We start from the raw sequence: 27470 nt of genomic DNA on the forward strand, positions 1-27470 counted from the left end.
GGGCAATAAATCGAATTAATTGGATACATCATTTTAAAAATCTAACCGTTGAAAAATTTCTAAATCGTGAAATTGAGTTTCGTCTTCTGGATTATTAAAAGCTGCTGGTCTTTTGTTCGGTTACATCCAAATGTTTTTGTGAGTTGTAATTTTGCACATGTGGCAGAATGCTGGATGGGTGCTTTGCAAAACATGTTTCCAATAGCTACCAACTACTTAATTGTGGCATTTAAGCACAAACTCTGAATGTTATTTTATGTTAAAACCCATCTAGAATCAGTATACACTATTGTTGTCTGAACATTTTGCACAGGAATTGAATTTTGAATAATTTAAACCGGGTAGCACAGTTGATGACTAGTTAGCACTTCTGCCTCCCAGTGCTGAAGGCATAAGATTGAGTCCAGGCTTCGGCCTTCCTGGGTGGAGTTTGCATGTTCTCCCCGTTGTTGTGTTTTGCGGGTGCGGTTGAGGTAGGTGGACCCAGATGCAGGGAAGCAGAACGAGGAGGCAGAGGTGCAGTCCAATAACGGAAATTAATAAAACAAAAGCAAGGAAACAGAAAGGTCGTGGACGGAACAAAAAACGAAAAGTCCAAACTGGCAAAAAGGCGAGATATGGGGAAAACAGGGAAAAACAATGGCAGTAGAACGGGAGGAAAGAGACTCAGGCCCCGTCCAGACAGAAGCAAAGCCGGCTTCGTTCCTCAAACAATTCTCGTACACACAGAAGCATTTCAAGACTTGCGTGTGTCCAAAAGAAGACGCTGAGGACGTTTAATGGCTGTAATGTATATGCCAAGTCTGGAGTGGCGCTGTAGCGCAGCCACAGGGAATTAACGGAAAGCGTAGAAGAAGAATTGGCGAAGAAGACGAACACTTTTTTTTCTAACTTTATTGCAATCTACATAACAAACATAACTTTGCATGTATCAAAACAACATGAAAAAGACGAACACAGGAGAAGTGACAATGGCGGGTGATTCAAGTACAACACCGCTTGTTGAACGTGGGAATAAAGAAGCAAAATATTTTGCTACAAAAGCATAATCAAGCTAAGGAGGCTGCGCAAAACAACTACGAGCAGTCACGCGAGAATTGGCGCATACGTCATCAATCTGCGACAATGTGTCGTCATCGATCTGCAACCATCACGTCATCACTGGAGGAGTATCCTGCATATGATGTCCAGATGGACGCGTACGGGGCGCGTTTTGAAATCTTTCCACTCTGGAGCCCCGTTTCAAAAGTGATCGGTTTCAAGCTCCGAAACCGCGGCCTGAACGGTAATAAACTTGTGAGGATACATTGAAACTGGCTTTCGTGTGGACGGGGCCTAAATACACAAACACCGATTGGTTGACACACGAGAAAGGGTAGGCAAATACAGGTGGACATGATATTGCTTGACAAGACACGCAGGACACACAGAACACAACAGATCATAACAGAAACTAGAGTTACTTGGGAACAAAATGAAGCAGAACCCAAACCAAACCCAACCCTAGACAGAAAAGCAACAACACTAACCCTAACCCAACCCAAACCATGACACCCGTAGCTGCGTGTTTTTTTTTCCAGGTACTTTGGTCTCCTCCCACGTTCCAAAGACATGCATTGCAGGTTAATTGCACGCTCTGAATTGTCCCTAGGTGTGCTTGTGTGTGTGGATGGTTGTTCGCCTATGTGTGACCTTTGTGAGGAATGAGCGGTCACGAAAATGGATGAATGGATAAATGAAGCCTTTAAAGAAATGTTTTTGGGGTTTATTAAATTAAAATCAATTAAAATTAAATTAAATTTAAATTAAAATGGCTGCAAAAATCCAGATTTTATGTTTTGGCCATATCGCCCAGCCCTACTTCATGCTCGCTATGTCAAGCAAAAAAAGAAAGTGGCTCGACAAATATGTGCAAAATGAATTCACATGTATAACGGTGCTTGTGGTGTTCCACAGGGTTCAATTCTGGCACAAGAGCATTTAATTGTTCTGCCTGTCACTATACGTTACTGGCTTAGACAGTTGAACAAAATATACATTATTGATAGTAAACAAATGATAGCTTTCAGACCGATTAAGTGAAACTGTATAATTCAGCACACTAATGTGCTACAACACAGCGGTTGGGACTCACTGCTTTATTTAATCCCAACGCTGTAGCTTATTGCTTTGTAATGCACCATTAGATTCACATTGACTAATTTTCACGGTTGCGCGGTTGTTACACGCGTGCTCCATAGACAGGAAGTAATGCAGTCGAACCTAAATAAAGCGCGCGTGTGATTTTTTTCTATGTCATTAAAGAAGCACAGCAACAGCTGCACTGCTATACCGGGCAAAATAGGAGGCACTCCATTGTGACTGAAATGATAAAATGCATAATTAGGTAGTCAATGTTGTGTTCCATCTTTTGCCGCCTTGCTTTTTCCCGCATAGACACACTCGCTCTGTCTTGAGTTGATAGACGCAACCTTGCGCTTCCCCCTCCATTTTCAGAAATGATGTTGTTCATTAATGCAATGCCATTTTGTCTTTGGGGCGCTCGAAAACATAGCCACGTTTTTGTCTTTGGTAATTTGCCTTTATTGGTTGGCTTAGCAATTCCGTCTCGACGCGACTTCATTCAATAATGCATGCGTCTGGTTATTGTGCACGCCTGCGAACCCACCTGTAATTGTTGCGCAGCTGGGTGCACTCAGGCAGACGGATGGCGGGCAAAACCATGAGAGAGCCAGCGAGGGGTTAGTGGCGTAGGGTTCATTAAAAACATGCTCACATCCTGTTGGAAATATCATCTGTACATGTTCAAAAAGAATAATTTGTCATCCAGGGAAATATGTGCTTTTGCTCTCTTACTGGAGATTAACAGTGCTCCCATTTTCTAGGGTCTGGAGCAAGTCAGTGGCGCTTAGCATAGTTCAGTATGAATAGTGCAGCGCAAATGAATCTCACAACCATACTTCTGCCTTCTCAGGTTGTTTTCCTAACCCAACATGCTGGGTAATATCCTCAAGCCAACATGCCTTTTGGACCCAGCATTTGGTTTACTTTTCACCCAGCAGTTTTAGGAGCGTAAAACATTAGCCTTAGACCTAAAACATAATAGATACAACTCCACCTAATTTAGATATAAAATCCTTAATATACTCAGCAAGTGAGCTTTTTTTGTGTGGTGTAAATGTCAGAAGAAGCTTGACAATTGAATTGAACTTTATTAAATTAACATCAAAACCTAACAATTCTATTGTATGGTATGTATGTAAAGTGTGCTATGTGGCCTCCCTCTAGTGGTGCATAAAAGAATCACTGCATAAGTACAGTTCAGTTGTAGCTAACTTTTTAGCGCAATCATTCGCAAGTGAGCTTTTTTTGTGTGGTGTAAATGTCAGAAGAAGCTTGACAATTGAATTGAACTTTATTAAATTAACATCAAAACCTAACAATTCTATTGTATGGTATGTATGTAAAGTGTGCTATGTGGGCTCCCTCTAGTGGTGCATAAAAGAATCACTGCATAAGTACAGTTCAGTTGTAGCTAACTTTTTAGCGCAATCATTCGCATTTGATCTTTTAAAAGTCTTTTTTTTTTTTTAAATAAATTGATTTTAATTGACCATTATAGTACTAGATCTTTTTTTAAGCTCCTTTTAAAGTGTGTTCTTATAACACAACCACAGGCAGCCTCCACTTGAATCTATTTTCTCTGAAAAAGCAGCTTGGTGGTCATTGTTGTCCTTGCCCTTGGCTTGGAGCACCACTGGCTCACCTTTCAGCCATAAAAGGAAAAAAAAAAAAAGTTGGCTCGAAAAAAGGTGTGAGTTTGTGTGTTTCAAATCAGATGTATGATATGAAATAAACCTGCAACCCCTCCTCTGCCATGTGCATCCTACAGCCGCACGGGGGCAATTTTTATAAGAGCCTGTTATGGAGCCGCACATGAGCAAAATAATATTAGTACGGTGGTGACAGGCACGTGAAGGCCAGATGAATCTGGGATAAAAATAAAGCCAAATGAATACAAATGGGGTCTCCTTCACCTAGAGGGGCGAATAAATCACATGTGCTCTAATGCAGTATGTTCGCTCACCCGCTCCTCCCTCTCTCTCTCTCTCTCTCTCTCTCTCTCTCTCTCTCTCTGTCTCTCTCCATCTCACTTCATCACATTAACTTTGTGTCCTTCTCTATTAATAATACACTCATAGAGGTGAGCGGCGCTATTTACTGAATACGAAAGTGTCAACATGTCATGATGGCACGGCCGTTTGCTGCCATGAGGGTGCACATTTGCATTGAATTTGGAGTGTTCCTGTATGTTGCAGACAGTCCAAGGCTTTAGTCCAGGTTTACAGTCAAGTGAGCAAAACTCACAGAGAAGACTGAAATGAGACCTGGTTGGACCGATGTGAGGGCGCAAAAGGCATGTCACGACTGATAGATGGAAGACGTGCAGGGGAAGCCTCACATCAGGTGTGTGTGTGTGTCTTCGGCTTTCTGCAAATCTCTGTCAGGCTAAAGCGAGGCCAGAGGTTTTGTCAGGAGAGGAACAACACTTGAACGTGTGGCCACTTTCCGAAGGGCAAAGGTTGTTCAAATGTGTTTTGCAGCAAAATGTACAGTTTTGTGTTCTCCCAATTTTCTCCTGGCAGGGTCTGGGGATCGTCTGCTGTACAGATTGTGCGCTGCTCCCCGAGGACTTGACAGGTGTTTGGAAATAAAATAGAAATAATTCATGCAGAAGAGGGTGAAATGAAAGTGAAGGTTCTCTGGAGAATTGCAGCAAATAAACACAATAACATGCACGTCAGTCGCTATCAGCTTGAATGTCAAACCTGTGGCGGATGTCGCTAATGCATGTGCAATTGCCCTCCTTTTGAATTATTGCCTTAATGTTAAGTATATTTGTAAAAGAAAGATCGGGAAATAAAAAGTTGAAAGCACATCTGCACACTTATTTTCCTTTGAAACCCCAACCAGCAACATCGTTCAACAAAGTTCAAGCACCTATTGGTGCTATTCATTAGCCGTCTGTGGCGTTTTTTTTCTTTTATGTTTTTTTTGTGTGTGTGCTAGCTTTAAGCTAAAAGATTTTTATTGTTGCAAAAGAGCAACATACTACCATATTGGACATGCACACCATAGCCCAATAAGTAACAAAACGGTATTTATAACGTACTTTTCCAGACAGTCCTCCAACACAATACGACCACATGGGTCGTTTTGAAATGCGCCAAATTACGACCAAGTGTTACATATTGTAGTTTAGTGACCCCTATCGGCCATGTAAATAGTAACAACAACAAAAAATAGTTAAGTGAACCATAAAGAGAGTTACTGGGGCTCGAACCCAGGTCGTCTGGTCGGAAGACGAGCGTTTATCTGACTAAGCTAACAGGCCAGTACTTGTTTCAGTGTATGATCAATGTAGTCGTTTTAATTGTTTTAATTGTTCCTCTTGGGTGGCTTGTCGTGGAGTATGCTCATTTTGGTCATATTTTCGTGGATGGTAAAACAACCAATATGGTCGCGTTGAGTTGGAGGACTTGTTGCACTTTTAACATTCCTAATTAAAATACATCTATAAAATAGAAATCAAGAAAAACACATGGCATTCAAAGCAAATCAAAACAAATTCTAATCAATTAGTCAAACGGTTGCTACAAACTCGAAAATGGCCCTTTTTTTTAATGACGTCGTTTTAAATGTGCTTAGGTTTGTTCTTCTTTCCCACTCAATTCCTCTGATGTGTTATCTAATAACACTAATAATACGTTGCTTGCTGAATCACATTTTTACATTTGGCAGGCCCCACGAAGCAAAAACACTGGCATCAAGCAGACTGTTGTTTTGCCTCCAAGTCTCTACTTGAAATAGCACATTCTTAATATGCTTTCAAGCTGTCGTAGCCTCGATCAAGGCGGAGTCCTCCAACCTAAACGGTGAGCCTGCATGACATTGACTCTACCAGGTTTCCCTTCACACACACACACTGAGAAAGCAGTCGTTTTTGTGATATGTGCATAAAGAGCGCTAGTCCTGTGGGAGACGCCATCATCTCCCGAGACAGGACAAAGTCAATCCGGGCAGTTAGACCGAGCCCTCAGGGAGCAGGCCACCAGAGGCGGAGAAAGGCGAGTTTATTTTGTGTGGATGATGAGAGCAAGGGAAGGTGAGCGGCAATGAACCTGCAGGAAAGTTTTCCTCACATTATGTAATACTAGTAAAATAGGATAGTTATGCTCCCATACTAGTATGCATGCCAGTTATATTTGATGGCATCTCCACGTTTATGTTTCGACACTGTAAAGCCCTTTTCACACTGCATTTAGCAGAGTGCAGTAGTCAAACTTATTTTTTTGTGTATTGAGTATGTAGTGAGGGCAGGGGACCACGGAATGGAGCCTTGATGGTGAGCTGGCTGGTGTATCTGGTGCAGGAATTTAGCGTTGTTTCGGCAGACTTATTTACAAGTAACGGCATGATTAAATTAACGATGCAAGTTTTTCTATGCTGCTCATGTCCTCCTCCTCCTCCTTAAAATGGAGGTCAGGGCTTTTCTTTTGCAACAAAGAAAATCTTCTAAATGTGCCACCTAACCAGCAACAAAATATCAATTTCTACTTCCTGGTGGGCTGCTACGACAGCACTTCCAAATATGGGCATGCTGGAAACTAGTCATTTCACATTGCCGCTCAACTCTTTCACACTGAGCGAGTGCTGTGTGAAAAGGGCTTTATTTTCAAGGCATACCTGTTTATCATTGCAGTTTGATCCCAAAACTGTTCTGCTTTACTAATGGCCGTCGGTCCCACACGGCTCTGCTTTTGTGTCTCCTAAAATAGCACTTGAAACCCTGTGTTTGGCTGATTCGCTCTGAGTGGCTGCTTATCTTGCACTCTACACTACAAAAACATCAAATCTACTTGTCCCCCTCTTTACCTTTTCAATTGTAGCGGTGCACATTACAAAAACATGGATTGTTATTATTATTGACCAGATTTTTGTTTGGATATTGTTTTGAAAAGTTTATAGCGAAGTAGCAAAGGCTTAATCTATTGACTGATTTTTGACACTTGTACAAATGAAACTATTGATGTCAAGTGGGGTCTGAGAGCCCAACCAGGAATATCATTCTGTAGTTGTAACAAGGCCTGAACAATTATGGACAAATAAATCTAAATGTGATGATAAAATAAAGGCAATTGAACAAGTAATTAATATGTAAGACAGTTTATCGACTTCAAGCACCTTAGCTTCGCTTGTACTTGATCTCGGCCCAAGGCCAAGAAGCTTGACTCGGAAAAACATGACAGCAGGACTACTTTTACTTTTACTAACCCATGACTCCCCCCCACCACCACCACAATTTCCTATAAATTATTTCAGTTTGGCCAAGATCTTACCCATTTATGCACCCTTCATGAGAAGTACCACTGCTGTCAGTTAACTCATTTGCTCTCAAAAACGTATAAATACGTTCTATTTAATATATTAACATGCTCCCAAAGACGTATTTATACGTTTTTTAAATGTATTTTTTTTAATGCTAGACATACAGAAGGCTTTGATGCAGCCTCTAAACTGAAACTGAAGAGAATAGTTGAAGCGATGGTAGTTATTACAAAAACAACCAGCAAGTGGCAGCAGAGTATAAGAGATCAACCAGGGCCATGTTGCTATTTTCAACAGATTTGTGAATAATGACGAAACATAGCTATATTCTAATGCTAATTGCTGCAAAACGGAAGCAGACAGAAATATACTTTTTTTCCTCATAAAAGAAGAAGAGACTCTAATCTTCTTCTTTTTTTGGTAGGTTCCATGTTTTTATAGCAATAGAACACAATATTCTGTGGGCCTTGCAAAATCAGTCAAAATGCAGTAAAACAGCCGAGAGAAAGGTGTTGCTTCAGTGAAAATGGCTTCCAGTGAATGAGTTAATTAGTTGTCTGCGAATGATCACAACAAGAAGGGAATGGCTTTGACCAGAAGTTGGGGTGTATAGGATTTGTGTCCAAAAAGGTTCAGAAGAGAGAAAAAGAAAGATGGAACACACAAAAATGGAGAAGATGGGCCAACCCCCCTGTGTGCCGACGTTCTCCCATGGTGCCGAGTTTCCGGGCTACCTTTAAATTTGTCGAGGGACACAGCGGCACAAGGTATAATCCACCTGCCAGCGCCGTTCAGCTTCAGCAGCCATGTGGCAGAAACATTTGGGCCCATCTCCCACTTAAACACAAAACGCCATCAGTGCAGAACCGGAGAAGCCATTCTCCCCCTCCCACTTCACATGCACTCCGTCCTACCGCTACATGAAAGGCTGTGTTTTTTGAGAGAAAGAAGAACAAGTGGTGGCTAGCCTAGAAGCAATGGAAGACCTTTTGTCAAGGCTGAAAAATCCCAAACTTGAGTCATTAAATTACAGTCAGGAAATATGTCTGACTACTGTTCTACTCCAGTCATGTGTGACAATAACACAAATTCCTTGACTGGCACCCAACTATTTCAGTGCCCCCATTATAACATTTTCAGTGTACCTGTTTATTGCCAATCCTAGTTGGTTTACTCTCAAACATTGTTTATTTCTACTAAACAACTGTCTTGGTAATTACCGCTAGCTTACTGCTGACACACAATGCAAAAAGCCATTGATGGGCTAGCATCAATGTTGCACTGTTAAAACTTTCAAAGCAAAGTGTAATCATACACAAATGGTGAATACACATGTAGACAAACAAATAAATAAAAGTGTGTGTTTGAATGTTTTTAAAATATGTGGTAGAAAGAGTATGTAAATAAATTAGTGTAATTCTGCTAAATATCATCCAGTAATCTAAACACAACCACTCACCTGTTTTTTCCAGCATGTTTTTGTGAGAATAGGTGAGCCAAGAGAGCTTGATTAGAAGTGCTGGAAAGGAATGAGTGAGAAAAAGAGAGACTTTTCCAACCGATGGGGAAGCCCCTGGGGGAGAAAGGAGAATGATTGGTTCATTTAGATTGAGAAAAGTGCATCTCTCCTGCCAAAAAAAAACAACCCAAAAACAAGCTGCTTCCTTCCAACGTTAATGACAAATGAGCTATCGATTTTGTTGTTTACAACCCAGAGTTCAGATTGCCCCCCTTCAGTGCACATGATGGACCTCACAATGACTGCCTTGCCAACTGTTGGCAGTTCCAACCGACACGGTGAACCTCAAGCTAACCCCCAACTAAAACTTTCAACTTTCAAACTGCTTTCTGGCTTATAAACCTTGCACTGCTTAGACACCGACGAAGGAGAACCGTGGGCGAACCTCCTGTACCATGCGTCGCAACAAGCGCATGCTTCTTGTTTTCCTGACCTTTGTTATTGATCCTCGCTGATCCTTTGAAATGTCAGCCTGCACAACCCTCAGCCACACTTTCTTACACACTTGCAAAGTGCAGTCTACACACACAGTGTAAAAGATTGTATACTTCAGTTTTAGTACAATATGTGACCACAGGGGAAGGTGTACAGAGTCCGACACAAAGGAGGGTTTGGTAGCATTAGGGTTATAGGGTAAGCTTATAATTATGGTTACCATTTTTTTTAAATAACCTTATTAGAAGAGGTGAGCATTTTGTCAGTACTGATGGCGTCAGTCTATCACTCGTGACAGTACTCAGTAGTCACTCGTTATTTGTCAGCAAAACGAGCGTCCGACTGACGATTACAGTTTGTTTGAGCATCCGACGATGACAGAATGACGGCGCTGCAAAATTTAATAAATTGCCCACCTCTGCTTATTTAGATACTTCATTAGGGTAAACGTGCACAATTAAATGAGCTGTCTCCAAATGGTTGTGTTTCAGTGGTTTCAAGATAAGGCAAGTTTATTTCTATTGCACATTTCATACTTCAAGGCTACTTAATGCACTTCACACAATAAAAGCAACAAACACAACATTCAGAAACATAGCAGAGAAAACAAAAGTAACAACAAAACTTAAAGAACATACATTAACAATGTTAAAACATTCGGCAGCAAACTTTCAAAACATTTAAAGAAATTTTCTAAGATAATTAAAGAACAAAAACACTAAATATGTTTAAAATAAACCCCGACTGTAATGACAAGTCTGCTTTATATTATTTATTTGATTCTTAATAACATAACTATGAGATTGATTTTTCAAAAATCATTTCCAGTTGAATGCATTTTGTAGAAACTTTATTTGGACGTACGGCACCATTGTATTTACGTCGCAACGCATTCAGTACGTAGTGACATAGAATGGTGGCTGGTTAAATTATTTTTGAAAAATGAATCTCATAGTTATGTTAGTAACAAACAAATAAATAATATAGAGCAAAGTTAAGTTAAAGTGTTAACTAATTAATTAATCACAAAAATATATTTAATTATGTATTTAATTAAAATTAACAATTATTAATTAATCATGTATTAATGCAGATTAATCACACTATTAATTCTGGTCACAGATGATCCTTTATCTTGATAGCAGATGGCTATGTTAAAGATAGCACAAGTTGTGTTTGAGCAATAAACATAACTACATGCATTCAAGTAAAGCATTTAACAAATGTCATGTCAAACCACTGGGGTCGTTTTTTTTTTTTTTTCATTTTAAATAAGTAAGTAAGCAAGTAATTAACTGATTAGAAAAAGAGGAGGATGAGCATGTGCAGTGGAACAAAAAATGTTGAAAAAAATCCTCATAACAGTAAATGTAAAACAAAATTAACATATTAACAGGTGCTCTTTAAATATAGCGGGCAAAAAATGTTGATAAAATGCCTTTTTAACTAAGCGATTAATCAAAATTCTAAGATGCAATTAATCTGATTAAAACATTTAATCGTTTGACAGGTCTAGAAAAAAGTTTTTAACCTGGATTTAAAAGCATTTACACTCGGGGCTGACTTCACTTCTGTTGGCAGCTTATTTTATTTGTGTGCAGCATAACAGCTAAATGCAGTTTCACCATGTTTACTTTGAACTCTGGGTTCTACTAATTGACCCAAGTCATCAGCAGACTTGTGTCGATTTCAAATAGTTTCAAACTTATTATATGATAAACACCTCACAGTGTCATACAAAGTTTGGAAGGCTACGTCGACATTGCATATGTATATCATATATATATATATATATATATATATATATCCTCTTTCCCCTGTGGACCAAACAAGCATTGTGCAATTTCAGCCCTGTCCAATGCATCAAAAGCATAAGTGGAAAAGTTTTGGCACTGAGTTTGTTGTGGATTTTTTTTTTCAAAAGACCATAAAAATCAATCACACAGGGATATTTTGATCCGTTACGCTGCACTTTTCTGGTGGAGGAGTTGTGGAGCAGTGTGAAATAGATGGCTTCCTGGTACGACAGCTCTGCCAGCTTGAGGAGAGGGGTCGAGGGGGGAAAACAAACGATACAATGGAGGCAAAGGACAGAGTGGAGGTAAAGGTTCAGACGAGGAAAGGGAAGGATGGATCTGGCGCTCAGCCGGGCATTACTCTAAATACATAACTCGCCCTCCTGGACACCCCAGTGAGGTGCGCCTCATTTATTGTCTCAATAACGCTTGTCTGAGGGACTCTGCATCGGTTATCAGTCACAAGGGTTCCGAGACCACTGTGTCGAGGTAAAGATTGGGCGATCCGGTTCTCGCTTCTGCTATCATTCAGGGGCTGACAGCAGGCATCCTTTCTCAAACAGAAAGTGCAATTCCCTTCAAGATGTCACGTGAATGCCAAGCGATACAGTAGACCTGAAAAGCCAAAGAAAGAAATCGATCGGGAGGATACTTGCACAATGCTGAAATAGAGGAAGAGGCAGGCACGCACTGCTGTTTGCACGGCTAACAATTGTATTCAGTAATGCAGCGCTACATTAGCTTTACATAAACCACAGCCGCTGACCTGATAACAACAAGCTGAAAATATATTTAAGCAAAACCTGCCATAAGCTGCCTTCTACTTTAATGCCAATGATTGCGGTCTTATCCTCTTTGGGGACGGCTCACAGGCAAATTACGATTCACGCCGTATTACCGTTTCACTTAATTGGAATTTGTTTAGCACAATTTATAAGGGGGGAAAAGAGGGAATAAACAGATTTATTGGTGGACGGGCCTCTGCCAAGTAAAGGTTATGCATCATTTAAGGCGGATTACTTTGGATGTGGAGGTGAAGAAGGCTAAACGGGCAACATTCAAGGAGGCTAACTCTAGTTTGAATCTCCGAGACACGTGAAAGCCAAATTGCCTCCATGAGTACATCCATCAGCAGCAAATCACAAGGCAAACTAATGACATTACTTTTTGTTTGCGGCCCTGCAGGCCACAGGGAAGGATGTAGGGAGGAGTGCAATGTTCTACTTCAATCTTAAGTATGTCAATGTGTCATTTGCCATCATCTTCAAACGAGTCACCTTCATTACCGCTGCACGCATCATGACTTTGCCGTCACACGATGCATCTGACACCAAATCCACTTTTTACCCTCCACAAAGTCTTCGCACTTAATAAAGAGTCAAATATTATTTAGTTGCATTCTTCATTGCTGTCTCTGTTTTTGTCTGTTTTTCACAGTTAAGGGAAATATCACAACGCATTTTGTTCCTTGTGCCTCCCCCCACCCATACCCACGCCGAGACATCACTGTATGCAACTTTAGCGCATCCCGGGAATGTGGCCAAGATCATATTTAATGTTTAAGCTTTTCAAATTTTTGTCTGCTACTTTGCAGCTCGTGTAAATTTATACGTGCTGGCTTAGTTTCTGCGATTGTAGATGGATGACAAATTAAAGGAAATGTTGACTTGGGGATTTCTGACACAAGTTGTTCTTCATCTCCCCAATGTAGTCTCACCGGACACTTCATTAGGTACTCGAAATTTCAACAGTGATTGCAATTGTTGTTAAAGTGCTCTAGAAATGGAGTTGATTTGAAATACTTGCTTTCCATAATTTTCCATGAGCTTCTGATTTAAAATTCAAGTTTGTGGGAACAGTCTATTTAATGGAAGCCAATGACATAATGTGGCCTGTGACAAAAATGGGTATGACACCCCTCATCAAAACATTATCATTATCATCATTGTCATAATTCAAGACTCGATGTGCGTTAAAAACAATAGTGGCACTGAACAATGAAATTCTTACTTTGCTATTCTCGTTCCACTTATACAAAAAATGAAAGAAAAGAGAGCAATTTAAAATAATGAAATAAATACTAAATGAAAAGTGCAATGTAAATAAGAACAATTTAAAAAACATTTAATTAAAAAAATGAGTAATATTGATTTAGGCAATAGTAATTAATTAGCGCAAAAAAAAAAATATTGTTTGTAAATAATGAGCAAAGATGCATACCTTCGACTTTTCAAGTACTGCAAGTTACAGATGTTTTGCGCAATGTAAACATTGAAGTGAACAGGATTACAAAGGTCAAATATTGCTTCACAGATGGTAATGCCTGTTAGATCAGAGAAGCTTTTTTTATTGTCTTGTAGTTTCGGCTTTGATAACCTTACATTAGTTTCCTAATGTTTGGTTCATTTCATAAACATTTTGGTCCAGATCCGGAAGAAAGTGTCCATTGCAAATTTTCAAGTATTGTTTGACCCTGATGGAGATCCAACATTTTACACACATGGGGCAGCGTGGCTCAATGGCAGAGTGTGTCCTTGAACAAGACACTGAACCCCGATTTGCTCCCAGTGGACCTGACAGCGCCCTGCGTGGCAGCACCAGACCACTGGTGTGTGTGAATGGGTGAATGTGAGGCTATGTAAAGCACTTTGGGCACCATAACTAAAAAAAAAAAAAGCACCATGTAAATAGTAGGTGTATTTTTACTGCGCTCCCAATAAAGGCACACAAAAACAAGGGCAAGACATTAACAAAAATAGATTTTGGGACATTTAAAATCGATTCTGAATCGTTCCAAATCGATTTTTTTTGTCACACCCCTAATAAATAGTAGACCATTCCATTCCATTGAAATGCAGTATGATATTTCATACAGTACTTTTCTTGGTTCACATTGGCTATTAGGGTGTTCTATTTTTGATAGTGAGTGTTTTTCCAAACTTTGTTTCCTTTTCTGATTGTGTAGGTGAGAATAGTACACTCACATTTCAATGTTAGTTTCAACAATGAAATATTTAGTGATATGTGTAAAGGGATTGAAGTGTGTGCATGTAGATGTGTAAGCTGCATGTCAAGAGTGCAACACTGGCTGCTTACGTGCTGGCGTCTCTGAAGACTGGTGTTAAATGCTCGCATTTCCCACATGTGCTTGTTCACGCTGACATTTCCTCCTCTGCCTCAACGAGCCTTTGGGCTCTCCTTCACGTGTGAGCACGTGTGTGTGCGTTTGTGTGTGTGTTTGTGTGTGTGTGTGTGTGTGTGTGTGTGTGTGTGTGTGTGTGTGTGTGTGTGTGTGTGTGTGTGTGTGTGTGTGTGTGTGTGTGCGTGCGTGCGCATCAACAAATCAGCGGTTAGTGTTGTCGCTCAGCTGTGTGGAAATGTCAGAGCACATCTGCAACGGAACGATATCAGCAATACCTGATGGTCACCACGCACACATGCACGCATGGAAAGTAAATACACGCCCGGAACAATGTCACGCCACACAAACTGCCGGTTTCACACCACAATGACGCCGCACCAAAATAAGATGCAGGAAAAGCGGTACGTTGATGGGAGCGAGAATACGGCAGCCGTGCTTAAACATGCATTTAAACCACTCAAGCTTGTTCCGGTCGGCACAATCATCGTAAGATTCGAGACGCCTTGTTCTCCGTCGCTCGTTCTTGGTCGACTTTGTCATTGCTGTGAAATGAAGTTAGCGCCTTCCATGTTGAGTGTGAAGAAAGAAGCGTGAGGAAAAACTTGCTGTGTTGATGACGACTTTGTGTTGTCCTTGTCAAACAATAACCGCCAAAAAGTTTGGACTGATAAATCACTGCTTTAGCAAAACTTAATTTAACTCAATTCGGCAGAATTGACAAATAATGTACAGTATCTTTCTTCATCTATCCATGCCACTGGCTTATAGTGACAGGCAGAACAATTAAATGCTCCTCTAATAGATTGCATAGTATTGGGAGCAATATTGAAAAAAATTTTTTTTTAAAGCGGTTGTATTTTTAGACTGATTAAAATTGGCATGCTGACTCAATAATATGACCGGGTTTTTTTTTTTTGTTTTTTTGCTTGCCACAGCTTACCCTCCAGATAAGCAAATCTCCACTGATTAGCTGTAATAATACTGTAGTAGAGCTGATTCTAGGATTGGACTCATCTCCAGCTACGTGGCAACTTGTTGGTGTGGTCACAATTAGGTCAATACGATCAATATCTGACAACAGAAAGTTAGCATAGTAGGAATTAAGAAGTACTACTTTGGAAAAAGATAAGTAGGTTGTATCAACATTGCAGCTATCCTGTTTTATTTTCATTGTACGTCAAAGTCTGTCAGAAAACAGGGATCTATTGTTCAAAACCTTGACCTGATTGAGAAAAACTGAGATCAGTTTTGCATTCCACGCCCAAAAATGAGTTGTGGGTCGATACCGATGCCGATTATTAATGGTCAAGGAGGCCGATGACCGATATTTGAAGCTGATATTCATTTTCAGTAAAAAATAAAATAAAATAAAATAAAAGAAGGATGGGAGGGGGTAATACTGGCGTCAATTTTTTTTTTAAATACAAATGCCAATCTTGACTTTTTTGTAATGTCTTAAAGCATGTTTATTGAACAATTTTTCAGACTTTTGAAAATGTAGAAGTAAAAATATAATAATATTTAATCGTGGACAATTGACTTCATTTAAAATGTTTAGTTTTTTTTATGTTCAGGGAGCTCCCAAGGTCATCTTAAAAAGTTAAATGGAAACTTAAGCAAATGAATACCATAATGCACTATATAGTTTTCTACAATAAATATTTTTTTTCTAAAATTCAAAAATACCTGAACTCTTAAATTTTCACAATTCTTTGTTTTAATGTCGAACAAAAAACAGAAGGTTCCCAGGGTCAGTAGCATCTCTTATAAAGTTAACAGAAATTTTAAATAAAAAGTTCTCTAAGATTAAAATGGTTTTAGATTTACCTTATATCGGCCGTCAGATTTGTAAAAAAAAATAAATAAAAAAAAGGCAGATACCAATATTTGTCAAAATGCCCAATATCGGCGCCGATAATCGGCCAATTATCAGTCTATCTGTAATAAAAACAGCTGTCAGACTTAACGCAAGAAAAATTGTGGTCCTCAGTGTACAGTTACCTGAACATCCATTTTAATTGACATTTTTGTTTGGTGTTCGGTGAGATTTCTCTCTAGAGATAGCTTAGCTTGGATGTACTGTTTTACTTAAACAAGCATTGACAGCCGTAAACAGTTGATATGGGTGCAGCCCAAGGTTATTTTAGTTAAGTAAAACTAACGAAAAAACTAAAATTCAAAAAATTATTTAGTTAACAAAATAAAAACGAAGATGCTTTTAAGAAAACGAAAACTAACTGAAACTACATTTTATGTTTACAAAAATACCTAACTATAATTATAACAAAAATGTCGTTCGTTTTAGTCTTTGGTAATACAGTTAATGCATGACTTTTAAGGGATGATTTTAAATGTGATTTTAAGTAGATTTATTTTGATATTAACCGCAATAAAGACATTTGAAAGTGTGTCACACAAAAGTGACATCATCTAGCAGCAGCCAATGGAAAAGCACCTTCAGATGATGTTTTTTAAATATTGCGCACAAGTAATACACTTTTTTTTTTTTTTTACTAAAACTAACTAAAACTAAACATTTATGAAATAACTAAAACTAATAAAAACTAACAGAACCACCTTGAAAACTAATTAAAACTAACACAATTTAAAAACCAAAACTCAAAACAAAATAAAAACTAACTAACATGAAAAATTCCCAAACTATAATAACCCTGGTGCAGTCCTTATCCAGTTTACACCCAGTAACATCTCACTGGGAGCAAATCTAAGGTGACGGTGAACTATACAAAAAAAAAAAAAGTCAAAAGAGCAGTGAAGTTCATGAAGAATGAAAACATCCATCAGTTCTGCCCTAAAAAAAATTTTTTTTTTAAAGTCCATGCAAAATATTGTGGATTCTCCATGTGCTTTGTTGATGTTTATCACTTGCTGAAGCACAGCCGAGTGAGAATAAATTGCCAATTTTCTAACAATGAAAGGAGAATGATGGGAGGGAGCAGGCGCCTCTTTTGTGTGCTTATGCTTGCTTGCATGTACCACTGGGACATTTTACTCTTACAGTAGGATGAAGAGCCCAGGGAGGAAAATCCTGGCACATTCATCGCACTTCAGGTGAAATGAAGACACAGTGAATTGGCTTAAAAGGTTATTTGACTCGTCTGAGCTTGAGCAACATGGCGGCGCATTCGTGAAGAGGAGGAGGTGGTGTGCAGGAGTGAATTGATGAAGAGCGCTGAGAAGAAAACACACACACACGCACACACAAGTGGATGCTTCTTTGTATGCGCCAGCTCCAATTTACAAGCAGCTCATCGCAGGAGGGGAATGATGAATAATGTTGATTTGATGCTGCTGCTCGGCGCTAACAAATCTGAGTGGCAGAAAATGCAACCTTCAAGCATTCTGATGCATGGATTCAATAAACATACACATGCAAATATCGCCTCGCAGTCATTTCAACGCTCTAACTGTCTTTTCATGCATATCAAGGTGTTGCGGAAATGGTGCATTATTTCAATGGACTGAGAAAAAAAGGGCGATTGCCTCCAAAATGGCGTGGGAATGCATCAGAGCGCAGAACCTGTCCCGTCTTATTTGCTGCTTGTCCTTTCTCTCAGGCTCCTCATATCGATGGAATTTGACCATTTGGACATGATCAAGCAAGCTCTAACTAGCGTCGCAGGTGTCTTCAACCTTGAAATCAGTCAGTAGGCCAATTTAAAGGGTGGCAAGTAGTCACTGTGCTGTATGATGTGCAACAACCATTCTGTCTCCTTTATAATTATCAAAACGTTTCATCTGCGAGCGGCGCGTCACATTTATCACCTGAGATCTGATCTGTCATTGCGTCGGCCCGCTCTATACCACCCCGCCCCTATATTTCACCGTCTTGGCATGGGATTAGAGCAAATTTATTAGGCCAAGATGCTGGCTGCTGACACCAGAGTGATCGACCATTTGGTGGGAAGATAAATGCCCCACCAAGGCTTTAATAACGTTCTCGACGCTGATGATTTTATCCAACAAGCGTGTGTGTGTGCTTGCATGTGTTCCCAACAGTGTTCTGGGATATTAGTTAAAGCAACAGGATGTAAACATATGAGCAATTTGGATGTCCAATAGCGTGCCGCACGATACACATCACCACTAGAGCTGGCAAAATTAATCGATTAATCTACAAGTAATCGATTATCAAATTAATCGACAACCATTTTAATAATTGGGTAATAGTTTGGAGCCATTTTCTAATTTAAAATGGTCCAAATCCTCAGAGTTTAGCATATCAACACTAATTGTTCACTTATTTTTTGTAGTCCTTCATGAAAGAAGACTATCTTCTGTGTTTAATCAAATTAAGACATTTGCAAACATCTGTTTTTACTTTAGAAAACAATGAACAAACTGTTAACATAGTACAGCATCAACCCCCCCTTTTTTTAATCACTATACCAATCACTGGTTATAAAACAGCAATCAGGGAGAAAAATGCTTTTGTAGTACTCTTTAATGCAAAATTAAAACAAATCCGAATAGTCGATTGAATATTCGATAGATTAATTGATTCTAAAATATCCGAAAGTGACAGCACTAATCACCACACTTAATTAAAACTCAATGTGGGATGGGGGTGGGGGGGTTGGGTCAAACTCTGTCTACCAGCGAGATGTCTACTGAGCTAAACCTACTAATTCTGTCCAAGAATGATGTCAAATTGACTGGTATAGACGTTGAAGAACATACATGAAGTTCAATTGAAGAGATGGTTTGAGAGTAGAGGGCTGAAAAAGACGGGGAAAAGAACTGACCTGATCCAGAGGTAAAGATTTATTTATTTATTTATTTATTTTTTAAACATCGTCCAACGCAATCCATCCAAAAATCCATCAAAAAGTGGATGGACATAAATAAATTATCTCTAAATTTACACAAAACAAAAGTTATGATGTTTGGTAATGTTAAGAGTAATTATGAATTGCATATAACTATCGATGGTGTTCAGATTGAAAATTTTATGTTTTTAGGTGTTCTAATCGACAAGAGGTTGACATGGAAATCCCCCGTCAGACATATAAAAAAAACTCCAAAAGCCTCTCAATTATTAACAAAGTGAAACGTTGATTGGAAGGAAATGCACTTTGTATACTTTATTGCACGTAGATACAACCATATTTCAACTACTGTGTCCAAGTGTGGGGGAACACTTATCAATGTATAATTAATACATATACAATACATAATACAAGTATAATTAATCCTCTAGTAATCTTACAGAAACGGGCAATGCGGATCATTCATAAAGTTGTTTTTTCTGGTCACACTCATGTTCTATTTATTCAGTCAAAGTGGTTTAAATTACATGACCTTATAATAATAATAATAATACTCTTATATAAAGCATTTCATGAATTACAACCTAATAACTTACAATATATTTAAAAAAAGAAAACGTTTTTGTGTGTCTGTGCGTGGGGTTAAACTTTGGAACAGCTTAGAGGTACAACACAAGCAATGCCGAAACATCCACAAATTCAAACCGTTGTATAAACAGATGGTTTGGTTTCAGTATTTGGAGAGTGCATCTTAAACTTACATCAATCTTCCATCTTATTGTAATACTTTATGTTTGCTTCTTTTTTATCATTGCGGGCATATTGTCCATTACCGTTGTTGATATACTTTTATCTTTGTTGACCCCCGTTCACATTTATCCCTCTGAGATTTTAGCTTCGGGAAACGAATATGAGTGTCTGGAGTAGTTCCATAGTAGCAGTGTTTTTTTGTTTTTGATATTTCAAGTACCTTTATTGAACTTGTTTACATGTATATTCCCACATAAAGAAGTATAGAAGAGTCAACCTCGGCATGTTTTTTTCTGAGATAAATGAGAACAAAAACAAGCGTATGCGAGCGCGCTTCTATATTGACCCTCTCACGGTCTCGCTGCTGACGTCACACGGCCTCGTGGTCTAAAATTAGCACTCTATTGAATTCAACAGAATTTGTTTAGGTTCAATTCTATTAAACACTTGTTGGAGAATCAAAAACACTGTGTTGAGTCTATATCAGTATTTCATATTTCTTCGGTGAAAGCATATTAGCATTAGAAGTCACATAATGGCAGCTGTTCAAGGTGCCCTAGAGAGCAAATGTATAGATATGAAGCAAAGATGACTTCAACATGTTTAGGAGGGTGCGAGGCTGCCAGCGCCCCATGACCGCCACGACAAAAGAATTTGACACACTATGTGCGTGCCCTTGTTCACTGTCATCCATGAGTCTGTTTTCACAGACGCAAATGGAGAACAATATGTCCTTTCACTCTCTTTATTGTTTTTCCCATCAATGCCCCCCTCCTTTTCTTTCGGTTATTGTATCCTGCCACGTTTCTCCACTGATTTAAACAAATTCAACTTCACCACAGGCACAAAAATGTCCAGGATATTACTTACCACGTAGGCTACTAAAAATTGCTGCTTTGCCCCAAATTCCACATTTTCCGCCCACACAGTGAGGCATTCAAAAAAAAAAAGTTCCACATTGTTACCATTTCAAATTCAAACTGTTCAACTCATTCAGAACATTTTGACAACTTTTTTTTTTTACATTCCCCAAATTCTATTTTTTACAACAACAAAAAAATCTTTTTTTTAAGTGTTTCCTTCTTCTTCCCTATTTCTTAGCTGATTCAGACCTTTACGACTTGTTCATGGGAACGTTTTTTTATGATAATTAAAATGTCCCAATACAATAAAAATAATAAAATTCCCAAATTAAGAGTTACTATGCATAATTAACTCTTCTTTCCACATTTCTTAATCAAGATCTTTCAGTACATTTCAGTTCAGCTTGAGTGCTTCAATTGCATTCTCTAACTCAGGGGTGTCAAACAAATGGATTTAATCCGGCCCGCGAGATGATTTTGTAAAGTCGCCCAAAAATTCTAATGTCGGACCAAAAAAATCAACTGGCCAAGATCAAAACATATAAATTCATAATTTCATAAGCAGTCCTTAGATGAGCAATGCAGCTTGTACACGGAATTGTCCTGGATGTTTTTACACACAACTTAAAGTTAACGTTGGTTTAAAAATATATATTTTTTAAATCATAGACTAACACAGACGTGTTAAAAATGACACAAATTTAATTACTGGTAACATAAACACATATGACAAGGATAAATGTCCTTATAACTTCATGAATTGCGTCACACAATGCATTCTGGGAGCAATATATATGCAAAACAGGTGGATTTAACACGTCCGAAACTCATACAGGCAAAGTGTTGCTACGTTCCATTTGCATTCATGTTATTTTATGGAACAATATATTTAAAGTTGAGCCCATAATGTAGGGCAGGGCCACAAATAGCGAAAATCATATTGTATTATTGACGGTAATTGTTTTTAAGTTATATTCCATGATTTTACCGATCTGGCCCACTTGATAATGTATTTTCCTCCATGTGGCCCTTGAGCTAATTTGAGTTTGACACCCTCGCTCTAACCACTTATGTAGTTTGGCATTACATGTATGCGTTGCCATCGCAACCCCCTGACTTTTGCAGGCCATTGAGAGCGGAGCTATTAAAACGTCCACACACACACACACAAAAAAAAGTTAGTGAGTGAGAGCACATAATCGCCCAGCTTGACAGTGATGTTGGTTCCCCCCTGCGGCGCTCAATGGATCGATCCCTTTTTTTTTTTTTTTTTAATGATTCAAACTGCTCTTCCGTGTCAGTGTGCCAGAGTGAATCACTCATCACACTTTAGTTTTTTCTGCACCTTTAAAGTTCCCAGCACTGGCAATCAGCATCCACCAGGAGGGCGACTCCAGGTTTATTTCAAATGTACGACGATCGCTTCCATTACTTTGCAATCTCCGCGGGGCGGAAAATTAAGTCTCATTTCATGACATCCAATTTCACCTTCAGTTTATTCTTTTCTCCATACAAGTTTGGCAATAATTACACATGGACGTGTTTATTGCATGCTGGTGAGAATTGATGTGTTTGTCCTTGTCTTTTCTTCTTCACGGTGCTCTAAGGTTTTGTGAAGGCTTTGAAACGATAACGTTTTAAAGCGTCTTCTTTGGTCTTTTTGGAGTATCATTGGAGATTCTCTAGTTTAGGTCAGTATTTCTTCTTACCAGGCAATTTTCTGTAAAGAGTATACCGCTTAAAGCATTTTTTCCTCTTCTTTTTTTCCTTCCTTTCTTTTTTTACTACATTTGGTTGAGTAATAATCTACACAATTGCAGGTATTGCGTAGCTTTGATAAAATTCCACAGTGTTGTATACAGATCTGTTCTTTCTGGGGTTTGTGTTAGCATCTTGGATTGAATGCATTCACCTGTCTGATCGCAACTCGTCTCCATCTGTCTGATTGGCGCCATCTTGGCCTCATCTCTCACTGTCAGCCCCTCATTTCATATCTTTCAATTGTGTCTGCGCTTCATTGCTCTTCATCTGCCCACAACCCTCATCTGCCCTCCAATCGGAAACCTGTCCATTTTTTTTCACTCCATTTACAGTCGTAAGTGTATTTTCAAATACCCCCCCATCTAACCCTATCCCATCATTTTTCCATCATGTTCAACCCCCTGCTCATCCCTCCACTTTTGTCTCTATTCTCATCTTTACATTCAGCTATTTCGATGTTTTTTTCTTCATCTGTTTATCCCCCCTGATGCAACAGCCCCCCTTTAATCGTTCTCTCCATCTTCTCCACAGCTGCCATTGTTCGGAAAAAGCAGTGGTGTGAGATGGTACCGTGTTTGGAGGATGAGGGCTGCGACCTGTTAGTCAATAAATCCGGCTGGACTTGTACGCAGCCTGGAGGCCGAGTCAAGACAACCACGGTGAGTTCACGCTCTCTATTCTTTGATTCAAAGTTCTTCCCTTTTTGTCAAAACATGATCCTTGATGATTTTACACTTTTTATGTACAGTATATTACGTTTTTTCACGGTCTTGTTCCATGTAGAGTACACGTAAAGCCAAGCGACAACAGCAAAATATTTTAAAAGGTTTGCCACTGGCGGATAAATCACTGCTTTAGCAACATATAAATTGGCACCATTTTTTGGGTCATGTTCAGCATAATAAACTGCAATCGCTTTCCACTCGGCTCATTTCTTTTCATACAGAAAAAAAGGGGAAATGTTTTTGTTTGTTGCTAATTAATTTCACCAATAACTTTTTTGAAAAAAATAATTTGTCAGAAAAGTTGCTAAATATCTCAATCACATACACTACACAGCTATTCTCTGATTGGTACCAAGTTGTTAGTGCAAACTGTACATGTCAGCGGGGATGTGCTTTGAATTACAAAAGCGGTTTAGGAAACATGGATGGATGAAGCAGTATTGACAAATGAATTCACGAACAATTAAAATATTGTAGTGGTTAGCACGGTCACCTTCGTGTCAATTGGTTGTTCTCCTTCTACCTTTGTGCACTGACCAGGATGAGCAGCAAAAACATGGCAACCATCCCAATGACGTCCAACAACAATTAAGGTTTTGGTTTGTCACAATTTGAGGCCATTTGGTTTGTTATTTCATTGCTTTGGTGGCTAAATGCTCCAATTATCTTCCTCTAGGCCTCATTTGGTGCTGTGCAGACAGCATATATCATTTCATTTCTTCCAGCGTTGAAATAATGCGGCTACCTGCTGTGTCTGAAATGATTTCGATTGAACAATGATTGTTTGTGCGATGACGCAGGATTCCCTTTGGAATAATGACAGTGAATGGCTTGAATAATGCGTGGTTGCTGCATGTGCACAGTGGGGGATGTGTTTTCTTGTCATTATATGGAAAATATGTGGAATTAGCATGACCATACATATAGCAAAAAATAACTGTCATTATTATGTCCTTTTCAAACTTGAATGATACTTGAGTAAATATGTTACCGCCTGGTGTGTTAGTTCAAATTAAGAGACTTAGTGGGGGAAGCTGGGGTCCTCCGTTAGAGCCGATGATCCTTCGCATCAAAATTCTTTATTTTGTGGCCTAAAAAAATACCCAATATAGTACAAAATTATTGTTTTGTACTTTTTTTGTAGCCTAAAAATGCTAAAAAGGTATAAGAATAAATGTAATGCATCTGGTCACGTTCATGAGCCACATAAGCGCTTCCTTTTTCACCTGTTATGATTAGATGTAATTTCTTTACGGGGGGCAAGAAAAACGGTGTAGGCCTTGTATACCAAAAATAGCATGGATAAAGTACTTACTCCAATAAAAAGACAGCCATAGATAAAAATAGGTCGATTTGACATGCTCCTTCCGAGCTAACTGCATGGCACAAGAGATGCTAATAACATCTGAGCGCCATTACATTTAAAAAGACTCTCACCTCTCCTAGCAAGGCCGCCACGTTGACACACTTTTTTGCCTCCTCTTGTCTACAGTCAAGTCTCTTAATCTAAATATGACAAACGAACAACGCAAGCCGGAAACACGCAACCATTGTTTGTCCGTTGATGTAACAACGCACTTTCCTGGCACTGTGGAGAGCTGCGAACAATTCTGGAACTAAAAAACAACAAACAAACAAACAACACAAAACTAGCAACAAGTACTATAACAGATTTTCTGTTGTTTAAATCCGGGAATCTGTTAGTTCCAGGTGGGTTGAGGCTGGCGCTGTATTTGGGTTGTTGGGACAATTTTCCAGATCCGCCGCATTTCCATCCGAGCTTACAGCAGGTCATTGTATTAACAACCTCACTTTAATAAACTATAAAGCACCAAACCATCATTTCAACTCAGCCGCCTCTCGCCAGCGTCGTCCTACTAATCAAAAAAATTGCGTAACCACTTGAACAGCGTGCACAATGCAGATTCACACTGTTGTGAGCCACTAAAATCACCCACCCCCATTTTAAGCGCCAAGTATTGTAGTGTAATGCTGATCCCTTTCAAATTGCTGCTCATTAATGCATAAAAACATCCTCTTTACAGCCTCTCTTTGTTTTCTACTAATCGAAATTTACATTAGTTTTTTTTTCTACGTCGTCTAGAATTATCTCAAAATGGAGGCGCTCTTAATGTTAATGGAAGAGGCGTTTCATAAAGGCAAAATTGCTTGTAGTGGTTATTACCACCTTCGTCATTTCACCCACGTCTCCATCCGTGCTTTCTTCTTTTACAAGAGACTTAAACACTCATCCCAAACACGCACACGACCCCGGCTGGCATGTCTGTGAATGTCAATGGGCGATGGCTGAGGCATCATTAAAGCATCTGTCATAATTGAGTCATCAGCTGACTCACTTGTTTATGCCCGGCTGCTGAAAGACGAATATACACATCAGTTAGTTCCTACCATGAGCCGTTGACGCGCATCCGGATATACCTGCTTGCGGTCAACCGGGGTGACAGCCGCTCTATGTTTCACCTACAATGTCATTTGTTATCCGGGCGGGCAAAGATAGCCCGCATACGCACTCATAAGCAACATGCATCGGTTGCATCCATTTATTATATTTGACAGCTATAAGAGCAGCGTTTGCACATGTGTGCGAGTATGCAAATGCAGCCGTCAAGCACGCATTTAGAAGCTAACGGATACTACACAATGTGAATGCCCACTTTGCCGCATACGTTTGGGCCTACTTGTACCTTTCATATCCCACTTGTGGATGTCAGTCATCGCTTGGAGATGACAGGTATTTCCTGCTTGGCTCATTGGTGACTTTAATCCCGCCGACAGCTCGTCAAACGGCCGGACGGCCACATGCATGCTTCCGTCCCAGTCGGCGTGCATGTTTAAGCAGCTTTCACTGTCAGGGATTTTAGTAGTTGGCAGCAAGCAGTCATGGGTCACCGTTTCAAATTCCTTTAAAAATATGAATCGTGTCAGTGACGTGACGGACTAATGCGGCGTTGAGGAAAGTCGAGCGAATGTCTGATTTTAAAGTCGCCCCCAAGGTCGATGATTAGCCTCACACAAAGGAGGTCTCATCTTTGACTCGAGGCTGAGCCCCAGCTTCTTACAGTGTTAAAAAACATCCATTTTCTACACTGCCTATTCTCATCCAGGTGTCAGGCGTATATAGACAAACATACTCACACTCAGATTCACATCTATGGGCAATTTAGAATCTTAAATGAAACTACCGTATGTAAATTTTGGATTGTGGGAGGAAGTCAGACTCACTCAAGCATGGAGGTAACATAAACTACACGCAAGAAAGCCCAGAGACAGATTTGAATCCCCAGCCTGAGAACTGTAATGTGGATGTGCCAACAATCGTCATCAATGTTTACAAAGGAATGACAACAATGTCATTTTACAAAAAACAAGGTTTTGTGTTTTTGGTTTGAATTATCCACAAAGACATTTTGTTCAAAACAAAGTACAGAAATCCTTAAATCCTGAAATTTGCCAATTCTCGAATGCCAAACTGGACATATTCATTGTATATACAGTTTAAATTAATAAAAGGGTAAGTATGCCCATTTAAAAGTACTAGCAATATTTCAATGTAGCCACTTCACAAATTCTCTGACCAAAGCCACTCTTCACGATTTGGCGCGAGAAACCAACATAAGCCACAGCTACTATAGACTGCCAGGGGCGAGCTGGCCGGTCCATCTTCGGGCCGGAATTTGATGAATAGTAATCGGGGCATTGTGTGCCCATCAGTCATTTGTGACTGACAAGTAATCATTTGCGACGGGTTCCCGCACCCCATCATCCAAAGCTGTAGATCAGCAGAGAGAAAATGGATGAACGGCACAGAACATATCTATCCCAAACTACCAAATATGTAAAAAGGCATCAAAGTTTCAGAAGGGAAAAAATATCCACCATCATGTTTTCTTCAGTCTCTTTGATACAATAACATGCAAAAGCAAAAGCCTTTACTCAATTTACTTTGAACAAATGCCATTTTTCCCGAGGCTTTTCCGAGTATAAGCCCACACTGGCCCTCTACGTGGATGTTGCCCGAGGGTGACTGAGGCTCGTACACAGTCCACTGAGCATGTCCGACCTGTCCGTCAGGTGTTTGTGTGAAAACATCAATGCAGACAAGCAGGCTCATCCCTTGGGGGCGTTTGACCAAGCCAAGTCAATCTGACTCAGCTCCATAAGCCCCATAAAGGCTATTTTGGACAAATGTCAGGAAGCACTTTGCGTGCATTGGTCAGATGTTTCCGAGTTTCTTTCTCTTCTCTTTTTCTTGATTGTTGGGTAAGAATGACACGGCTGA

The 27470-nt window shown here is 39.5% G+C and overlaps 1 protein-coding gene across 3 annotated transcripts in view; it reads left to right on the forward strand.

Moving 5' to 3' along the window:
• The window catches only part of tafa5a (TAFA chemokine like family member 5a), a 151670-nt gene that overhangs the window by 108734 nt on the left and 15466 nt on the right, over positions 1–27470 (forward strand). For all 3 annotated transcript variants that reach the window (XM_077545434.1, XM_077545433.1, XM_077545435.1), the window contains exon 3: positions 22977–23104. In XM_077545434.1, coding sequence (XP_077401560.1) covers positions 22977–23104 — 128 coding nt within the window. The remainder of the gene's footprint in view (positions 1–22976; positions 23105–27470) is intronic.

This window comes from Vanacampus margaritifer, chromosome 15, assembly GCF_051991255.1.
Source record: "Vanacampus margaritifer isolate UIUO_Vmar chromosome 15, RoL_Vmar_1.0, whole genome shotgun sequence".
NCBI classification, from domain to species: Eukaryota; Metazoa; Chordata; class Actinopteri; order Syngnathiformes; family Syngnathidae; genus Vanacampus; species Vanacampus margaritifer.